The sequence below is a fragment of the Populus euphratica genome, unplaced genomic scaffold (assembly GCF_000495115.2).
Source record: "Populus euphratica unplaced genomic scaffold, PopEup_1.0 scaffold19.1, whole genome shotgun sequence".
NCBI lineage: Eukaryota > Viridiplantae > Streptophyta > Magnoliopsida > Malpighiales > Salicaceae > Populus > Populus euphratica.
The window spans coordinates 2,483,741-2,505,114 of NW_011499853.1; the positions used below are offsets into that span (position 1 = coordinate 2,483,741).

The 21,374-nt window shown below is 31.6% G+C and overlaps 3 protein-coding genes across 3 annotated transcripts; all 3 read left to right on the plus strand.

Annotated features, from left to right (window-relative positions):
- The first annotated feature begins 7,448 nt into the window (after positions 1-7,448).
- Positions 7,449-8,229, plus strand: LOC105122301 (translation initiation factor IF-1, chloroplastic-like). Its single transcript, XM_011021340.1, has one exon. It carries the CDS (start codon positions 7,595-7,597, stop codon positions 8,036-8,038), a length of 444 nt encoding a protein of 147 aa, XP_011019642.1. The 5' UTR covers positions 7,449-7,594; the 3' UTR covers positions 8,039-8,229.
- Positions 8,230-11,851: 3,622 nt separating this feature from the next.
- Positions 11,852-15,783, plus strand: LOC105122303 (uncharacterized). Its single transcript, XM_011021341.1, has 3 exons — positions 11,852-12,612; positions 13,363-13,443; positions 15,066-15,783. Exons 1-3 carry the CDS (start codon positions 12,240-12,242, stop codon positions 15,479-15,481), a joined length of 870 nt encoding a protein of 289 aa, XP_011019643.1. The 5' UTR covers positions 11,852-12,239; the 3' UTR covers positions 15,482-15,783.
- A 1,191-nt stretch (positions 15,784-16,974) lies between these two features.
- On the plus strand, positions 16,975-21,213 carry LOC105122304 (RNA polymerase I-associated factor PAF67). Its single transcript, XM_011021342.1, has 8 exons — positions 16,975-17,452; positions 17,539-17,697; positions 18,218-18,549; positions 18,958-19,297; positions 19,921-20,069; positions 20,158-20,251; positions 20,752-20,823; positions 20,920-21,213. Exons 1-8 carry the CDS (start codon positions 17,084-17,086, stop codon positions 20,962-20,964), a joined length of 1,560 nt encoding a protein of 519 aa, XP_011019644.1. The 5' UTR covers positions 16,975-17,083; the 3' UTR covers positions 20,965-21,213.
- Positions 21,214-21,374: the final 161 nt, after the last annotated feature.

The following is a 21,374-nucleotide window of genomic DNA, read 5'->3' on the forward strand; positions in this document are numbered from 1 at the left end:
TTAAAGTGTTTTTTATATTAAAATACATCAAAATAATTTTTAAGATTGACGCATCAAAACGATCCCAAATATAAAAAACAATTAATTTTTTGTAAAAAAAACAAATAGAGAAGGTTTTTTATTAGAATACCCAATCTAATCATAAATTATTATTATCCATCTGTGGAATATTCAACTTTTTTTTATTATTGTTATGTTATTATTTCAAAACTCCCATGAAATCATACTGTAAGTGTTAAAAACTATAAAAAAATATATAAATATATCAATAATGAATACATGAAATAGTCGAAATATGAATTACATGTATACAGTCAAGATTCAAATCCATACATTACATCCAAATTTGAAATTTAAATACCATAAAAACATATCATATTATACAATAAAATGTTTCAACATAAAAATAAATAGCCTATAAGATGACCTTATGGTATATTATGATTGTGTAGAAGAAGAAAGATTAATTTGATACAATGGCAGTAGCCATTATAGATTGGAAACTAAAGAAAAAGTTATCTAGGTTTTGTTGATGTTACATATATTAAAAAATAAAAAATAAAATATTCATAAGTTAATTGAATTTCAGACCTTACCGTATAATCAAATTTGGTTAAACTGAATTGATTTTTTTCACTTATAGTTTAGTGCATTCTAATTAAGAAAACTAATCAAACTGAATTAAATGACACTAATTATTCAATAAATCTTATCGATGAAAATGCCTTACTTTTAGTCAAGATTAGAAGGAATTTGAATAATATCAAAGTAAATTAAGTTCAACCTACCCCAAAAATCTGCTAATCCATAACTACAATGGATTTTTTATTTTTTGTAGTGATTTTTAAATATATTCAATTACATCAAAAATCAAAATAATTATCGGTGGTTTTTAGCTCAAGTTATAATAATTTTTAAAATTAGCTACAATGGAGAGTATTAATCTCGACACCTTTTATTTTCTAGTACTAATAATCAACCATTAAGCATATTTAGGGTTAGCAAAAAAACTAAAAAACAGAAGAAAAAAAACAAAAACAATTGAACTATGAAAAAAACCAATTAAAATTATGAAAAAACCAACCGGTCCAATTCGGTTTTATAAACCTAAAACTGAAAAAATCGAACCGAACCAAACCAAAATCAGAAAAAACTAAAAAACTAAGCCAAATAGGATAAAAACTGGTTAAACTTGAAAAACTGAGCCAAAACTGGAAAAATAGGCCAAACCAAAAAAATCAAGCCAAACTGAATTAAACCGAGCGAAACCAAAAAATCAAGCCAGACCATCTGAATTGGTTTGAGTTCTAAAAACTAAACTGAACTAAAATCAGCTAGTTTGAATCGGTTTTGATTTTTAAAAAAAATTCTTTGATTTTTTTTTTTATAAAAATCAAACTAAATAAAAAATGAATACCCCTACCCATGACCATTGTAGAAGAAAAGAAGAAAGAGAGAGAAGGCTGCTAACCATTAGTAGAGCAAAAACATTTCCTCCTCCTAACTCCTGTTCACTAAAGTCGAAATTAGAATTAGATTTTTTTTTTTTACTGGCCATGCCGGGATTTAGTCTAGTTGGATCAAATAGCCATTTTGAATATACTTGGAATCGTGTGTTGGAGATTGTTTTTAAATTTTTTTTTTGCTTGTAAATAATTTAAAATAATATTTTTTATTATTTTTAAAAATTTATTTTTGATATTAATATATTAAAACAATAAAAAATACATTAAATAAATTAATTTAACATAAAAAAATTTAAATTTTTTAAAAGCATGGTTGGAGTGAAAAACAAATACAGCCAGTGCAATTATTCAACAGTAAAGTACAATTTAAAATTATTACAGATTATATGGTCAATATAAGAATTATATGACAATGGAGACTAAAATGGAATATTCTTAATATAAATAAGGGCTAAAATGTACCTTACCATTTAGTTCACTGCTGATCAGCCGACCATTTGCAATCCAACGGTTTGTATCGTTTATGCGGTGATTTCTACGGGCAATCGTTCCTCTTTACCTGCTGTTAAATGACAACTTGATTAAAGGTGGTATTTAAAGGCAAAAAAATAAATAAATTATTTTATGATAATGTTTAAAAGATTTGTTAACCCTATTTAGAGAGAAAAGGGATAAGATTTAAAAGTTCCAATAAGAAATTGAATGATTTGATTTGATTTATTTTTTAAAATCTAACCCATTATCAAACATACAAATCCCATCCTTTTTTCACCTGAATAAAGTAGCCTAACACCATATATTTTATACGGAAACTATGTGTATTATTATTATTATTATTATTAGTTATGCGTTCTTGATTATATTTCAAGTATTAACTCGTTTATTTGTGAAAAATATTTATAAAAAATTATTTTTTATTTTAAATTAATATATTTTTTGATATTTTTAAATTATTTTAATGTTCTCATATCAAATATAATTTTTAAAATAATAAAAAATATTTTAAAAAATAACTGAAACTATACTTTTTAAATATGCTGCTAAACCTGTATAAACAAAATTTATTCTTGACATTTATTTTACTGTATGTTTTTATTTATTTTTATTTCCTGGTTCTTTGTAAAGAGTGCATATAAAAAAATGCTTTCGAATAAAAATAAAATGTAATTTTTAAAGAACAAACAAACAAAGTTTTTATTTTAAATTGACAAATAAATTGAATTTCTATATTTAAAAATAAAATAAAATTCAATTCATCTTGATTTCTGTCACCCTTATTTTATTTCTTCAAATATTTTTTTAATAAATAGATGAGTATTTTAAAATTAAATTTTTATTATTTGAAATCATAAATCAAATAAATTTATACTAAATTTATTTTTATTTTATTATAAAAAATAAATTTCAATCCAAGAATCTCGAAATAATCCACCATAAAATCAAGACTTTTAAAAACGCTGAGAGTGAAATAAAGTCTTTCATCGTTTTCTAAAAGATCAAAGGTCTCTTGTCTCGAAGCAGAAAGCTTTGAAATTTCAAGGGATAAGAAAGTTTCAAGCCTTGAAACCCCGTTGAAGAAGAGCCTACCATGACAATGGCATCTTCGAGCCCTCGAGAGTCGAGAGGCGGAGAAGGCGGCACAGAAGCATATCACTTTCTGCAAAGCAATGGCTTAGATGATAACTATACTCGACAAATTTGAGGACCATGACTAGATATGCTCCACTCATGAGGTTTCAGGCACAGGTGTCCAGCACTGTCCACCACATATTGATGCAACCTGTCTGTTTCTCTGATTCATTAGTACTACTTTTTAAGGTTCCATGATCATCATGCCCTTGATTAGATGCCATCCGGAAGTGTTCCAGCAATTTAGCTGATCTGTAGACATGCACATGCAATAGTGCCCCCAGCATACTAGTGATTAGTTTGGACATTCTTTCGACAAAAAAAAAGTAGGGCTAGTAATTTAGATTCTGTTTGGCTGCGGTTGCTTCTATGTTTAGATGCGTCAAAAATTAATAATATATTTGATTAATAATGAATTGTACCTTTTGATGTATAGATATCATATATAGAAGTAGCAAAAACAACTCTACCTTGCTTTTGCTGTAGTTGCTGTTCAAAAAATATAGAAAGTAAAAAATGAAACAAAAAAAAAAAGCTTTTGAATACGAAGATTTTTATGATAGTTGTGCTTCAATGGTAAATTCAAATTAATTAATTTTCTTATGACATTTTTACATTAAATAAGTATGATAATGATACCTTCTTATTACTATTTTAGAAAAAATTATGATAGCCTTTGGAAAAGAGATATATTTATCGTGTAAAATTTATTTAAAAATTTTATTTATTTTGTGTTTTATTTATAAAAAACATTTCTTAATTTTTAATTCATTTTTTAGAAAATACACAAAGAATAAATAAATAATTTTTAAAATAAAAAGGAATTGATAATTAATTAACTTTATTATATATATACAAAAAATAATTGATTTTGGATTATATGTGTGGGCATAACACTTTGATTTATGAACTATAATTCTTATAGAATAAATTTTATATATGGTAAAATTATAAATAGTTTAATGAATAATAAAAAATATTTTATATAAAATATTGTTTATTTCATAATATAATAATAGCAGTTAAATATATAATATTTCAATTAAAAACTATCAATATTAATATATATATATATATTTAGTTATTTTATAATCTTAATTTGAAAAATATTATTAATCAAATACATTATACTACTTTTTGTTCAATCTCAATTTTAATTGAATATATATTTTTTTAAACTAACATCAATTAAAAATACTTTTTATAAAATATTTTTTTTCAAATTACAATCACAGCAACTATCACTATATCAAACATACCCAAATTCATCTCTCCTTTTTACATGCCTTCCATGCCTTGGATTTGAAAGTGAAAACCTTTCTTATTAAACTTAGATTATGTTGACCCAATATTAGACTGAGCTGTCTTCAAAATAATGACCAGATCTAAAAAGAATCCACTCAAGATTTATTAAATAAACCTTATCAAAACTAAAATAAACTATTTCCTTTAAAAACAAATGGATTAGAGATATTAGCTGATTGTAAATTGTGTTTTTTAAATTTTCCACGTTGAATCCAAGCTTATATAGTGAGTATTGAATTAGTAATTTGAATCGATTTATCCGGAGACAAAAAACAGGTTTAACTAATATATAAAAAATAGATTTATACAATATCAAGTTGTATAAAGAATAAAATATTAAATAATTATTTTAATTTATTAATTTAAATTATTAAATAAAATTTTAAAATAAAATTTATATTATTTTTGAATACACTCTCTCAAGCGAAAAGCCTTTTAAATTTAAAATTTATACAAATCTATATTATTTTGTATTTAATTTTTTATTAAATAGAATATAAGTTGTAAGATTTGAATTCATAATTTTTAATTATATAAACTATAATAGTATATCACATAATTATTTTAATCTAATAACTTAATTTATTACACCTGATTTTAATATATAATTTATATGTATTTTTTTAATAAACAGTAGCTTTTTGTCCTTAAAGTCCCTATTTGCAGCACCGAAGAAAGAATAAATAATAATGGAGTTGAGGGACCAGCACTCGGACCCAAGGGGGGGCGTCATTTCATGTCCTCCAGTATAAGATGATAAGGTTCGAGCCAAGATATGAATCTCAGGAAATTGGCTTGCAGCATGCACAAATGCAGTGCACTTGGATATTTCTCGTGGAAAAATAAGAGGGAGAAAACCCCGTACAACTGCTGCACCAAAGTTTTCCTCTGAATCTATCTCTCGCAGTCTACACAAGGGACCTACCACATGGAACCTACAAATTCTTAAAGCACCACGGCAGATTTATGGTACAGCAGATGCTCCAGAGTTTTGTTCGTAAGAAAATCAAACACAGCAACAAGGAAACATCCATCGCGTGCATACTCTCACCATGGCTAAAGAGCCGCCCACGATGGATGGCATCGTATTGATTTAGTTGAAACTTGGAAGTGTCCTAGTTTTCTGCTATGAATTGAAGAGAAACAACGAAAAATTCGATCAATAATAGAAGATGATGGCTCCATATCAACCTAGCATCACGCTTCCACGTAAATCTCAGTTTGAAGGATGCTTAGTGATGTTTTTTACCACTGCAACACAGGGTGAACAAGTTCTCCGCTGCCAATAAGCATCATGATCTCACCAGCCTTCCTTCCTCTACAGTCACTTTTTGACCTTTATTCCATGGAGTTTACCCTCCCTTAGCAGCTCCTCTGATAGCGTCAAAACTCACATAGCAGTGCACCCGCTCAAAATTTTGTCGAAGGCAGGCATCATCAGGTCTTTTTCCTAGGTAGCAAATGCCATCATTATCCAGCCAAATGGATGCATATGCACCATTCTCCTCTGCATCCATCTTTGAAGGCACCTTAGGAAGGTAATTTACACTCTTCATGGTGGCAAATTGTGGGGGTTTTATTGGGACCGATGAAGTTATATCAAATTTAATTAATAATATGTTGTTCCATACTTGTAACACAGATTTCATTATGATGATGTATACAGAAAAGCCTTACATTTTATAATTTATTGAAAAACTAGTAACAGGGATCTAAGGAAGCCATAAGCACATGATGTATATATAACTCACCAGAACATCTAGTAGTCTTCGATTTTCTAAACGACCCACGTTGTGAAATTAACCCAAGTCTTTGAAATGCAAGATTTCTTGGTATTAGACACGAATTATGCAAGTGTCCCTTGTCCAGGCAGTTTTATGCCAATATTTGAGTGCTTGGCAGAGAAGTTGAATGAGAATCCATGGGAGAAAACCAACGAGAGCAGAGCTTTCCGTCAAATAGTGGCTCGTCGTATAATTGGTTTTCCTTTTCCTACCAATCTAATTCATTTTTTTTAATCAACGATGAAGATTTGAATTGCTCTAAACCATGCTGTTGCTGACTTCAGGTGTCTGGATTCCAAGAAAAATTAAGGCAAGTCGTTTGTTTTAAAATTTTGCCAGCGAAAAATTATTTTAAAAAGGGAAATTACAATTATACCCTCCCACTCTTGTATAGGTTTCTATTTCATCTTTCTCCAATGTCATCCTCAACCTTTTAAAATTGTACACAATCTTCCCTCGATGTTATGTCTCTCAATTTCAAATTTAAATATTCCCATGTTCCTTTATGATAGACCCTGTTCCAAATCTTTTAGTTGACTTTAAATTCAAGTATTTAAATTATATCAAAGAAAATAAATAATTTATAGCTAAGTTGTTGCTCATCTTATTATATTTTAAAATCATGCCCATTCAATTTGAATTTACTAATTTACATAAAATTAATAAACAAAATGATTATAAAAGAATCTTAATCAAGTATTGTTTAGTAAATAACTAATGATATTCTATTAGTTATACAACTCATATAAAAAAATAATGATAAAGAGAAATTTTAGGTGTAGATATTTTTATTATTTTTTGTGGATCATAAATTTTATTTTTCTCTTTATTTAATTTCTATTTTTTTTCAAGATAGATCCATGAAATAACTAATAAGATATCATTAGATATTTTCTTAGCATAATAAAGTTTTTCATCTCCATCCATTAATTTTATAAAAAAATAAAAATCTTATTTTGATTTTATTTATTATTTTTTATGCTTTCAACATATAAATATTTTAGTTTATGAAACATTGGTAATTTATAATTTACTGGGTGATCCATATGAAATTAATCATAAATACAATGAAAATAAAAAAAAATTGGCACTGAATTGTTAAATTGTTATAAATTGATAATTTATCTCTAAAATTTCCATTTCTTATATATATATATATATATTCAAGGATGTCTTTTGGCATCCATTGAAAAAGGAACAAGCCCAAGCCTTATGTTCCAGCTTGGGCCTAACAGGATCACGGTCGCAGCCTGGCAGGGTCCCTCCTCTTTCCTCTCGGCTACCTTATCATCTCCAAATGATAGCAGAGTCTCTTTCTTTCTATAACAAACACTGCCTTATCTCTTCTAGGGTTAGGCCTTCTCTCACTCTCAAAATTTCCCCGGATATTCTGTCTTGTCCACTCAAAATATGACTTCAACAGCATCAGCAACAGCAGCTCAAATTCATGTTCTAACAGCAACTGGGTTCTCAACGAAACCCACAAATCTTTCTCCAACAACAGTCTTCTTTGGCCAATCACTCACCAGAACGACACACTCCTTTGGCCTTGTTGCTACAACAACATCTACGACTTCTTCAAGGTTTCCTGTTTCTACCAGTGCAAAGGCCAATCCAACTGGAGAACAGAAATGGACCCACGAAGGCTCTGTCACCGAATCACTACCTAATGGAATGTTTCGGGTCCTCCTAGACAATAAAGATTTGATTATTGGTTATATTTCTGGTAAGATACGCAAGAATTTTGTACGGATTTTGCCAGGAGATAGAGTCAAGGTTGAAGTGAGTCGTTATGATTCGAGTAGAGGGCGCATTGTTTATAGACTCCGCAATAGAGATCCAACTAGTGAATGAGTGGTCTGTGTCCTTTTCTGTTATGCAACTCGTAGAAAACATCTGAATCCACATGTTTTTTGTCTTTGTTTGCTGTCCATGCTTGCATATGAAATTATTAAATAATAAAGTGCTTTGTATTCTTAGGGTGTCAAGGTTCCATTCACGGTTCCCATTCTACATTTTGCTATTAATCTTTGAGTTTTTCTGAAGAGGGGTGTTGTTAACCTGTTTAATTTGGCCAATATTAGTAAATCAAGTAGAGTGAAGAAAGAATTTCAAATGGGATAAGGGTAGTGCTTCGAGGAAATATGTCTAGTTAGTTCTCTCTGGTTTGCCTCAGAACCTGTTTACTGTAGTGTGGCACTGATTCCATCTAGTGGAAGCAAAGTGAAAGGTAGTGTCTGGTGGGGGATTTTATCTTCAAGGCCGTTTTGAGAGTGTTCTTCTATTTTATGGTGATTTTTCTTCAGCTCTTCCTTCTCTGAGCCGTGCATGGACTAGGAAGAAGGGCAATGCTATACTGTAAATTGAGCTCAGAGCTTGGAGTAGAGTTGAAAGAGTGATAATGGTTTCAACAACCTAATCCAAATTTTAGTTTGTATGGCACTTCTTTCGCTCCCCGCTTAGGAGCATATTGCCACTTGGAAACAAAATCATCTGAGATGCTGTGATTTTGTTGCCGCAGCCGCAAGATTTGGTGATGTCTAGATAGAATTAAATGGGATCGATTTTCCCTCTGTACAATCTGGAAACATGCCCCTCCTTTTGGCATTGGTAACTTATTGGGAGCTTCCATCTCTTTCCATGAAATACGCTAGTCATCTGGGTCTCCAACGGAGTCGATGATATTCTGAAGTTTGGATGTGCCAAACACTTACCGGTTTGTTACACGGCCCAGAATTGTAGCTAAATGTCCTTTTGATATTGTAATAACGGGTAAAATCAAATAATTATTTAAAAATAAAGAAAATAATTGTTTTTGACAAGTACTTTTGTAAAAACATAAAAAACAATAATATCTTTGTACTTTCTCATCGAGTTTAATGTGCATTAAACAGGGGATAGGATATCAACTTGTGATGTCTTGGTCAATTGAATCCCACCTATCTTATTATGTATCAAATGTTATGTTCATCTTATCAAATGCACTCTTATTATTATTATTATTGTCATGAAAACTTGAAACAAGGTACTGTAAAGGGATAGGAAATGGGCTGAAATATTATAGAAAATACTAAAAAGCATGATAATGATATTGTGGCTGAATGCACTTACATCCTCTTATTTATAATTTATTGTGGATTGTTGCGGAGATTTTTATATTTTGATCATTAAAGTATTTTTTTTCTCCTCAATTAAGTTTTTTTTGTAGCCAAATAGATAACCAATTAGCTCTAATTTATTAAAAAAAGGGTATGATTGAAAGGTGGAGGACCATGATGGGAAAAACATGGAAAATAGGTGGTAACTTCAAAGTTTGTGCAAAAAATCTATTTTAGCCCCTATACTTTTCAATTTCTATTTTTCAGGCGCTTTGGTTTTTGAGATTTTGATTTTGGTCCAACACTCCATTCTTTTTTTTTTATTATTATTTTTAGAGATGAGAGAAAGAGTTATTGTATTCTGGTTAAAAAGAAAAAAAGTTTTAATTGACATCGATTCTGACAAAAAAAATTGATCTTTATATCAATGAATTTTATTCAATGAGGGGAGTCTTGTCTAAGTGTTCTTTGTCATCCCTGTCATCTATAAATAGTAAAGTTGAATTTGAGAAATTTTTTGAATTCGAGTTCGTTTTGGATTTTGGATTAACTTTGGATTATTTAATATTATTAATGGGTTTATAAAGGTCTTCGGAGTGTTTTAAGTTAAAATGGATTTTAGGTCCCGTTTGTTTGCTGAAAAATAGTTTCTTTTTGCAAAGTGAATTCCAAGAAAGTTAATTATTTTCTGATGTTTGGTAATATAATGAAAAATAAGTCAAAAACACTTTTTAGTATTTGATTATGTCATGAAAAATGAGTTAGAAAATAACTTACTAATATTTTATTTTTCTCGAGTTTATTAAAATAATAAGAAATAGATTTTATAAATTAAAAAGTTGAATGAGAATAAAATTAAAAAAAAATATAATTTCATAAATTATCTCGAATAAAATAAATAATAATCAAAATTAAATCTAAAAAATAAAAGATGAAGAAATTATAATAATAATAATTAAAATTTCATAAATTATTTCAAATAAAATAAGTAATAATTAAAATAATGAGTACCAAATTTGATAGATAAAAAATTTCAATCAAAAAAATGATAGAGAAAAAGCAAATAATAATTATAAAAATGAGAGCCAAAGTTAATATAAAAATTATATTTTAAGAGATGAAATTAAAAAATAAATATTCAAAACAAAATATATATAGCAATCAAAAGTTTGAGGACCAAATTTGATATGATCAATAAATAATATGATATTTTAAATTTTTTCACAACTTCTGAAAAGTGTTTTCAGCTCAAATTTTTTAGGAAAACACTTTACTGAAAAGCAAGTTAAATTTTTCTTTAATTGAAAAATATTTTTTGTTGAATAACTTTTCTAATGACAAATAAATATAGAAAAGTTCAGAAAGTGATTTTTCAAAAAATGAATTCTAAAAAATAAATATAACCTAAAATTAAATTTCTAGAAAAAAACTCATAACTTAATTTTTTTAAAATTATTTTATTATTGAAAACCAGGCTAAAAGATGATACGTTGGTTGCTCTATTTTTTTTAAAAAAAGTTGGATGCCACTCATATAAATCTTTTTCCAAAAAGGCATGACTTGTGTATTTTTTTTAGATTAACGTGGGTGTCTGGGCCAGCTTGCGCGCACCACGACTAATCCCACGGGCCCTGAAGTTAACGACCATGTAAGCCTCCAGTGGCCATCATATGAGCAACCAAAGACTCGAACCTGAGACCACAGAGGAAGCAAACCCCTTGATCCCAAGTCCTTACTACTTGGCTACCACCTAGATGGTTGCATGACTTGTGTATTTTATTCCTGTGAGTCGTATATTTATTGGATGGGCTAAACATGTAGGCTTGCACGCGAGCTTGGCCGGTTGTATTTTATTTTTATTTTTTTATATTTTATTTTTAATTCATTAATAGATCAAGTGAAAAATAATTTGAAATAATTTTTATTGAATATCATTAAAATTCTATTTTTTTTTTCAATGAAATCATAGCCTTTTTTATATATTAGCTACCTTTCTTTTGTATAGCAATTCCTGATTATTGTTTTTTTTTTTAAATCCGTTCAATCATTGTATTTTTCTCTCTCTGATTATTATTGTGTTGTGGCAACTATATTGTGTTATGTTGTCGGACAAAGGTAATATTTCATAACTAGTGTTGTACTTATAAATCTTGAATAATTTAGAAGTAACTTCATGACACTTCTGCATATTTTTATGAAAGAATTCTTATTTAAAAAAAATAAGTAAAAAAGTTAAATTGATTGTGTGTGTCTATATAATATCAGAATTCCAAACCAAGTCTAATATCTATAATTTATAATGTAAAAATAATAGATAGTCATATTAATTTGATTTCAGTATGTGGTTATTCAATATTTAATATTGCTTAATCATCTATTTATTTCGATAATTGTTGAAGAAATTCATTATTTTTCTCAAAATGTTGTAAAAATATAAATATAAATGTTTAATAATTACAAAATCATAAAATAATATCAAAACATATTGTCCTAAAATGATTATAAAAATCAATAGCACAAAGATTTTTTTTTCGAGATACACGTTAATGGCAAACAAACATTTAAAGAAACCACATTGGAAAGAAGCATTAAACAAAGATCTTGAAAATCCTGACGGTGCCCTTTCTTACTTCCTTGTATACAAACATAAGAAATCTCGAATCCTCCAGTTTAGAATCATACGCGCCACCGCACGCGAAACCCCGCCAAACCCCGCAACACCTGTGAAGAAATAAAAAAAAATAACCAAAGCAACCGCACGCCATAACCATAACGCCACCGTGTTCTCCACGAATCAGGCACTATTCTCACCGTCGAATCCCTTAAAATTAACGATATTTTTACGCAACTGACCTCAGTTAGTTCCTAATTAAAATAACAAACCCCACAAAATCCAAATCACATGCTTGCCTTTTGTCTCTATTCACTCCACAAACCCTAAACGTCACCGATCCGAAATGGATTTAATCAGCGACGCATTACGGCAAGCTTTCATGCCGAAACACGAATACGAATCTCTTCGCGAAGAAGACAGAGCATGGGTGAAATTACAGCGACCGTTATGGATTTCTACAGTGGGAACTATTTGCTTAGTGATTTTTGTTTCGACGACTGTAAGTTTAAAAATCGTGTTTCCTGGCGATAATGGGAAGAGACCGTTTTGTAACGGTAACAGATTACAGCCATTGCCGATAAAAAATGGCGGGGATTCGGATTTGTTTCCTGGCGCCTTTTATTTAACGGACCAGGAGACTGTTGATTATTATTGGATGGTTGTTTTTGTTCCGTCAATGATTGTTTTCCTGGCTTCGCTTGCCTATCTTGTTGCAGGTAAGGATTTTTTTTGGGGGGGTTTAGTAGATTTTGTTTCCATTTTTGGATTATGGAGGGTGTTATTAATTGTGGGTTTTAATGGGACTTGGTTGTTCATGAGGATTGGTTTGCATTTATGGAAAAAAATGCAACTGTACTTTAATTATTGAATGAAATATCAATTTAGTATTTGGTTTAGCTTTTAGGGTTTTTTTTTTTGGAAAAATGGGAAAGAGCATGTTTGAATTTTTACTTTAGATAATGATAATGGCTTATTGTATATTAACTTTTCTTGCATTTTGATACTTAAAAGTCTGTGTTTAAGAAAATGTATTGAGCATTGAAAAGGAAATGATGAGAGTCTCATTTCAGAGAATGGCCATTTGCGTAAAGTGATATGGTAAATTGCCTTTTGGACTTAAAAGCTTCTGGCATTTTGTTTTGTGTTTTTTGAGTTAAGTGGTACAGTGGATTTAAATGCAACCTTGACATGGTCAGTCTTGGAGATAGATTGCTTGATGTAATTATCTAATAGAAAGAAGCATGGAATATGGAACTTTTATTCAGGACCGATATATTGAAATAGAGATGGGCATGTGGATAACATCTTGATTGTATAAATACTCCTATTGTGTGTGGCTAGGGGAATGAGTGTGGGGGGTCTTTTGTTTTGGCATTAAGGGTAGGGTATTTGAGGTTGGGTTGGCAGGTAGGTTGTTTCTTGTTTTCTCAGTTATCCAGAATCTCATGGTTTTATGCATGATGCAGGGATGAATGTTGCTTATTCTGCTCCAGCAAGACATGGATGCTTAAAGGTGGTAGAAAATAATTACTGTGCTTCAAAAAGGGGTATGTTCTAATTTTGTTTCCCAGTGATGTAGTCTAAATATTTGCAAGGTCTGTAGTATTCCCATTAAGAGTCTTTTCATTGTCTAAACATGCAATCGTAGTTCTTTATAGGGCTTAGTTTGGCGATTTCAGTTTTAGGATTGTAATTAAAAGAAGGAAACAAATAATTCTTTACACGTGATTTAGTAGTTTTTTTTTATTTTATTTGTGCTTCAACTGTTGGTTGCTGCTATTGTCCTGAATAGTGCAACTCATGTTTGGTTGATGATTGTTCTCTCAAACTTACCAATAATGCTGACGACAAAAGGGAAAACATGCTCTACAAGAGGCACAGTAAGAAAGGGAGGGATTAGTAAATTTTGCCAGAATAACACCTGAATTGCTAATATCATATGATATACTGGTTTTGCTTTCTTAAGTGGCTTCACTATGCCTTCAAATTTCTGATTCATGTAGCATTGGGTTGCTAAGGAGATGAGCAATAAAATGGGTGATTAGTTTTCAGAAGTATCTACAATAAGGCTTTGGTGATGGATGATTCATGCGTGAGTACATTTTTGGATCAGTGAACCCTTATGGTTTTTTGTTAAAAAATTTCTACTAGGTGTCCTTTGCAATGGGTGCCTTGAGGTTTAATGGGTTCCGGGGCATTTGTTTTTATGAAAAGTGTTGTGGCAATGCTTTATTAAGTTAGATCTAGACACCAGCAGACCTACTAACTCCTTTCCCCATTGTATATTTGGGTGACAGCAGCAGATCTGGTAATTGGACAACTTAGGACAATGCATTAATTAGTTGGGTCTAGACACTTACCGACTAATGGGTTCCCGGCCATTTGTTTTTTTTCACGAGTGTAGTGACTTAATTAGGTCTGGAAACCTGCATGAGCAGATACTGAGTTTGATGCAATCAAGATGTTTTATATTAAAAACTGTAATGCACCACAGATCGCCTCATTTTCTTTTTAGCCAGTACTTAGAGATTTATGAGATGCAAATGATTTCACTCCCCCAAACCTTTTTCCCAACAAGAGATCAAGAAATAAAGTGGAGGCAGCTGAATGACATTAACACTGATTTGTGCAATCCGAAATACAGATGAAGTTAGAAACTGAAGAATCAATGGGTTGACAGACTGCTGTTGGAATTGATAAAATAAGATCTTAGCAAATCATTTGTTGCTTAATGCTTGCTACATAGCTATGAAATTAATAAGAGCTACATAGCTATGAAATTAATAAGAAGCTTACTGCAGTTTCCTAGCAAAATAATAAACAAATGGAACAATGAACTCGTTAATTACTTTAATCCTCTAGATTAATCAGAATGGGATGGCTTTCTTTTGACTCGTAGTATTCTTGAAAAGACTTGATCATGGATGATTGGCTCTGCAAATTGCTTGCTGGAAGCCAATTCTGGCTGTAAACCCCCCCCCCCCCCTTTTGTTTTTCTCTTCAATTTGCTGAACTAATTCCCATGATATTGCTGGAAAGTGAAACAAAGATTAACTATTTAAGCCCCGCCCTTTCAGCATATTCATGATATTGCTTTTCTGTGTGTTGCATAGAGGTGTTGCCCAATTATTTTATCGATGAGTATCTTTTAACTGTTTTTGACATATAGGTGGGGTGCGATGTCTGTCCATTTTGAATAGTGTCTTTGCCGTTATCTTTGGTCTCCTTGCACTGTTTCTTGGTTCAAGCCTCCTGACACTGGGGAGCAGTTGCTCATTGCCTTTGTTCTGGTGCTATGAGATTGCAACATGGGGGCTAGTCATTTTATTTGCAGTAACTGCCATCTTTTTAAGAAGGAAAGCTGCTCTGATTCTTGACGAGAGTGATTTTGGTGGTCGAAACCTGGGTCTGGAAATGTTGGAAGCCAACACCATGGTGGTCACTCCAGATGTAGAAAGACGTGTTAATGAAGGTTTCGAGACTTGGATGGGGTCGTCCCTCCTATCTTCTGATGAAGAAGACGAACCTGACAATTATTCAGAATCACCTCAAATCACTCGCACTTCTAACAGACAAAGAGTATGATCTTGAAGTCAAGTGGCATGTGTAGCTTTTTTGCAGAGTTTCCTCAAGTCCAGCATCGAGGCTGTATGGAGCTTGTCATGTTAACTGATGGTTATCAGAAGCCAGTTTAGTTGCTGACACTGTAATGAGACGAACAGTGGGTGCATGGCTTTGATGATGATGTCCATTTGACTATACCCTCTGTTGCACTTTTGGCCTTTAAGGTAGTCATCGTAGATATGTAGGTTGTAAATAATTCAGTGTTGATTTCACTTTTTATGTTGGGCTCCAGAGTTAATGAAAAAGCAAGCATTTACAGTCCACTAGTGATTTGATTAACTTGAGAATTCCAGGTCTAGCAAGCAGATTGTGCATACGATTTCTTTTTACACCGCCACATCCCATTTATCAGCTGAATTTTCAGGTGACTTCGTTGGCTAAATTTGTTACCGGGGATGGCAATGGGTGGGTATCAATGTATATATTATTGCTACATGATATAAAAAATTAAGATATTTATAAAAAAAAAAGGTTTTGAATATTTATTTTGGAATTCATTACACCGGGTATTATTTATTATTTAACGTAAAATAATATATATATATATATATATTATTTTACTTTTAATATGTATTATATTTTACTTTTAATATGTGATTTCATAAAGATAAATTTTTTTGGTAACACATCTTTTGTTTATCTTAACAAACATATTATTATATATATAATTGTTGAAGTAAACTAAAAAAATCAAAATAATATATTTATATTTTTTTTTGTGTAATTGAAAATATAGTTTTTAAACTTAACTCAGTGGTTGATTTGATTCTAAGTTGGAATCACGAGTTTTGATCCGGTCACTGGATCATCTTGGATTAATTTTTATTTTTTTATAAAACAAAATAACATTGTTTTTGTAAAAGATTAATAGTCAACGAGTTACAATCTGATTTTTAATTAGATTACTTGAGTTTTTGTTTTTCTTAATTTTTTTTAAATCTAATATGGTTTTAAAATTATAATTAAAAAAATAAAAAAATATAATAAAATCATGCTCAAAATAAATTTAAAAATTTTAATAATAAAACACCAATTTTAATTAATTTTTCATGAATAATTTGTCAATAATATTATTATTTTTTAAAAACTCAAATATAAACTTAAAATAATATTTAAAAAATATATCAAAACTTAAAAGTAAATGAATATCATGATTTTTTTTCTAGAGTGTTCATAAAAAAAAACCAAAGGAAAGGAAAAAAGAAAAAAGAAAACAGGAAAGTGCCAACCAAGCTAGCCTGCCATCATAATTGAGAAAATATTTGCAGCTCACACGGTTACTCGCCTGTTTCAACCAGGCTACAAGACTAATTCGTTATAAATAAACCAAAAAAAATATATTAAATTTCTTCTTTAAACAGTGAGCAACTTCGAAAATCAATTCTTCTCAAGAGCCCAACTCTTAATGGGCCGTATCACAACTTTTAAAAAGCCCAACTCTAATAACTAAACCCTAGTGCGTGTCCCCGCTTCTCTCCCTCGCTGCTTCTCGCCCTCCCTCATCTTCTTCTCCCCTCTCTATCTTTCCGTAATCTGCCTCCTCCGAATCCTAATTCTCCAACCATGGCAGCATCGTACGACTACGAAGACGCTCCTAGCAGATACGATGAAGAAACTGGTCCACAAGGTTACGACCCAAACTTCGTCCCGGACTCCGTCAAGTCCTTCGTAACACACTTATACAGACACATACGAGAGAAAAATGTGTACGAGATTCACCAGATGTATGAAACCTCTTTCCAAACACTCTCCGACCATCTCTTCAAAGACACTCCTTGGCCTTCAGTCGATGCGGTCGCAAATTATGTCGACAATGATCATGTTTTTTGCTTGCTTTATCGTGAGATGTGGTTTAGGCATCTGTATGCAAGACTTTCGCCTACTCTTAAACAGCGGATTGATAGCTGGGATAATTATTGTAGTCTTTTTCAGGTTTATTTATTTTTTTTCTTTTTTTCTTTTCAATTTTTTTCTGTTTTGTAATAATTGTTACAATTTTTGTTTGTTTGATTTGATAGGTGGTGTTGCATGGAGTGGTGAACATGCAATTGCCGAATCAGTGGTTATGGGATATGGTGGATGAGTTTGTTTATCAGTTTCAGAGTTTTTGTCAGTATAGAGCTAAGATGAAGAACAAGACTGAGCAAGAGATTGCCCTTTTGAGGCAATTTGATCAGGTAAAGATTTTATTGCTTGTAATTTGGGGATGGCTTTTTTATATAATGTTAATTTGATTTTTTTCTTGTTTCAATGTTGGGTGCTGTTGTGGAAGGAAAGGGAAATAAATCAGTGAATTGTAGGACGCATTCGTCCCAGAAGTTGTGATGTGAGAAACAATGCTTAAGTCTAGTGTTATTTGTGGCTTTTATTTGTTGGAAATTGCTGTTTAATTTTTCAACAGAGATGAGAAAGTGGAATTTACCCCATAAAAATTGATGAGACAATAACAGAAAAGAGGAAAAATTAGAACTAGGAAGGTTGTTTTTTAGGTTATTTTTATTGCTTGGATGGAATACTGCATCTTTATGTTGGCTTTGGGAAACATGGGGTGCACGGAATTCTGAACGAACCCTTCTGTTGCTTATGTTGATGGATGCTATAATGTGATCATTACTAGACTCATGCTATTTTACATGTGTGTTTTTTTTATTTAATTTTGGATTATTGTATTAGAATTAAAGGACTGTGTATGTACAGGCTTGGAATGTGTATGGAGTGCTGAACTTCTTGCAAGCACTGGTGGAGAAGTCGAGTATCATTCAGATACTGGAGCAGGAGAAGGAAGGTATTGAACAATTCACTGCTACTGATGGGTATGATTATAGTGGTGGCAGTAATGTCTTGAAGGTTTTGGGGTATTTCAGTATGGTTGGTTTGCTGCGAGTTCATTGCCTCCTGGGTGACTATCATACTGGCCTGAAGTGCTTACTTCCCATTGACATTAGTCAACAGGGTGTCTATACCAGTGTCATAGGAAGCCACATCGCTACAATATACCATTATGGTTTTGCCAATCTTATGTTGAGGAGGTACGCTCTAACTATGGTTTTTCATCAGCATATATCTGTTTTCTTTCTTCATTTTCTTGTTTTAAGACTCCATCCTTATATTTCCCTTGAGTTGTTCTAGTTTGCTCGAGTCTATCATGCCAGTAACTCTCAGGTTTGTATGAATTACATTTGAAAAAAAACCCATGTGAAGTAGAGAGACTAGAGTATTCCCAGACAATAAGTGAACCTGTTTAGTCCATATCTAAACTCTCAATCATACTCCCCAATTCTCATTCCAACCCAAGGGTAAAAATATCTAATCTCTGTTAGTCCCATTGTTTCTTCTTGTTTGTTAGTTTGCATGTATAATATTGTTCTGGGCTTTACCTGAATGAAACCTTTTTTTTGGCTGTCCTTTTAATGTCTCTTTTTTGTTTCTTTTTATAGGTATGTGGATGCTATTCGTGAATTCAATAAAATTCTCCTGTACATATACAAGACCAAGCAGTATCATCAGAAATCTCCACAGTATGAGCAGATATTAAAGAAGAATGAGCAGATGTATGCTTTGCTGGCAATTTGTCTGTCACTTTGCCCACAAGTGAAGCTTGTGGATGAGACAGTCAATGCACAATTAAGGGAGAAGTATGGTGAAAAGATGGCTAGAATGCAAAGATATGATGACGAGGCATTTTCTCTCTACGATGAACTCTTCTCTTATGCATGCCCTAAGTTCATTACTCCATCAGCTCCAAGTTTTGAAGAACCTCTTGTAAACTACAACCAGGTATGCTTTCACATTTTACATGAACAGAGCTACCAGGAAATGTTTGAACAGCGCACATATTTGTTGGTGCTCTTGTCATTGAGCATCGAACCTATATGGAAATCACTTGCGAATTAAATTATAGATACATGCTTTCACAGAAGTTGAGGTATGCTGTATGTTATTAAAATAAATTTGTTATAGTGATGCATATGCTAACATAATATCAAAGTGGATACTTAGAATTTTCTTAATGCCAGAAATAGGAGTAGAAGGGAAGAAAATATCAGCGACAGTGGCCACACCAAGCTAAAGCAGCATATTTTTCTCCTACAAGTATTTTTAATAATATCATCTGACTCATGTTGCCATATGTTTTATATGGAGAAAGATACCACTTATAAATTCCATATGGTTTAGACACAGCTGTACCCTTTGTGAGTTATCTGGATTGGGCAATTAGGATTCCCTCTTAATTTATTCTCTTAAAAGGTAATGTCTGCATATCAAGGAAGTGACATTCTATCTGTTTTGATGTAGGCTGAACCAAGCATTTTTGCAGTTGACCTGCTTGGCCCTCAACCTTAAACCCTCTGTGCCTCTGTATGCATATGATATTTACAAATTGCTGTTTATGTCTGCAGGATGCTTACAGACTGCAACTGAAACTGTTTCTTTACGAAGTAAAACAGCAACAATTGTTGTCAGGTGTTCGAACCTTCCTAAAAGTGTATTCTACTATATCCCTTGGGAAGCTTGCTAATTACATGGAAGTGGATGAACCAACTTTAAGGTGAGGTTTTTGTTCCTTAGGCTTATTTCATTTAAACCTTTAATGATTGGAAATGATGTCTTGAACATGCTGCTGTTACATCTTACAGGACTATCCTGATGACATACAAGCACAAGACTCATGCTGTTGATTCCGAGGGAAAGATTATATCTAATGCTGATGTGGATTTCTACATCGATGAGGTATGTGTTTTTGCATGTGACTGTTGTTGATCTTTTTTTAAGTTGTGCATGGAATTTAATATGATGTTAAATTGACATATTAGCATGTTCTTGGAGTTTTAATAGTCTCTTTGGACCATTGCAACTAGCTAGACTTGTTGATTTTACTCACAATGTTGAATAAACAAATCACTGAGCCTTTCAGCAATTCATGAGAAAATTTACCATGGCAACAACCAATTCTTTATCATCATAGCACAGAATCATGGTTCCCATGATATAATTGACTATGGCAAGAACCAATTCTTTGCCATCATAGCTGTTGTCGAGTTGTGGTGTCCACACCATAAGCCATACATTTATGTACTCGTGTTTGATGTGTGCATGTGCTGATTACATCCAACTAAGCAATGCAAGTTAAAATACTTCCAAGATATACTATGGAAAGGCAAGAAGTAGTAGGCAGTATTTATTGAAAAATTTCTGTTCTTTTGTTCTCAAATAATGCTTTACCACTGCAGGACATGATTCATGTTGTTGACACCAAACCAGTGAAGCGATATGGCGATTACTTTTTGCGGCAAATTGTCAAGGTATATACTCATTTTCTTATTTGCTAGTGTTCCTATTTTCACAACAGTGCTTAACTTCGCCTGTCATGATTTGTTTTCTTTTCCTTTATGATACAGTTTGAAGGGGTGATAAATGACATGGATCGGATAAAGCTGGAATGAGGCCTGTAACTTAGAATTTTGTATTGCCAGAACTTGCATCTAGATTCTCTTTGTTTGGCTGAGATGTTGTTATCTATTGGCATTTTTTCAGTTTTATTTATTTTAAAATTTTGAATCAGTGCAACTGTGTTAGTTCTGTGTCTGCCACCCCTGAAAAGAAGAGAGAAATTGGCTTTCGGGATCCTTAAAAATTTTGTCGCCATGTCATTCTCACAATTCATGAAATATACAAGGGGCTTTATTATTGTACTTGGAATGGTTTATGCTTCTACCATGAATAGCATAGTGTATGTACATCATGAATTAGACTAGTGCGTAGCCCCTACGTTCTTTAACCCCAACGAACAGCATCATGTTAAATCCGAGTTGTCTAGCAAGTTTAACAAGCAGCTATTTTCTTTTCAAAGGTA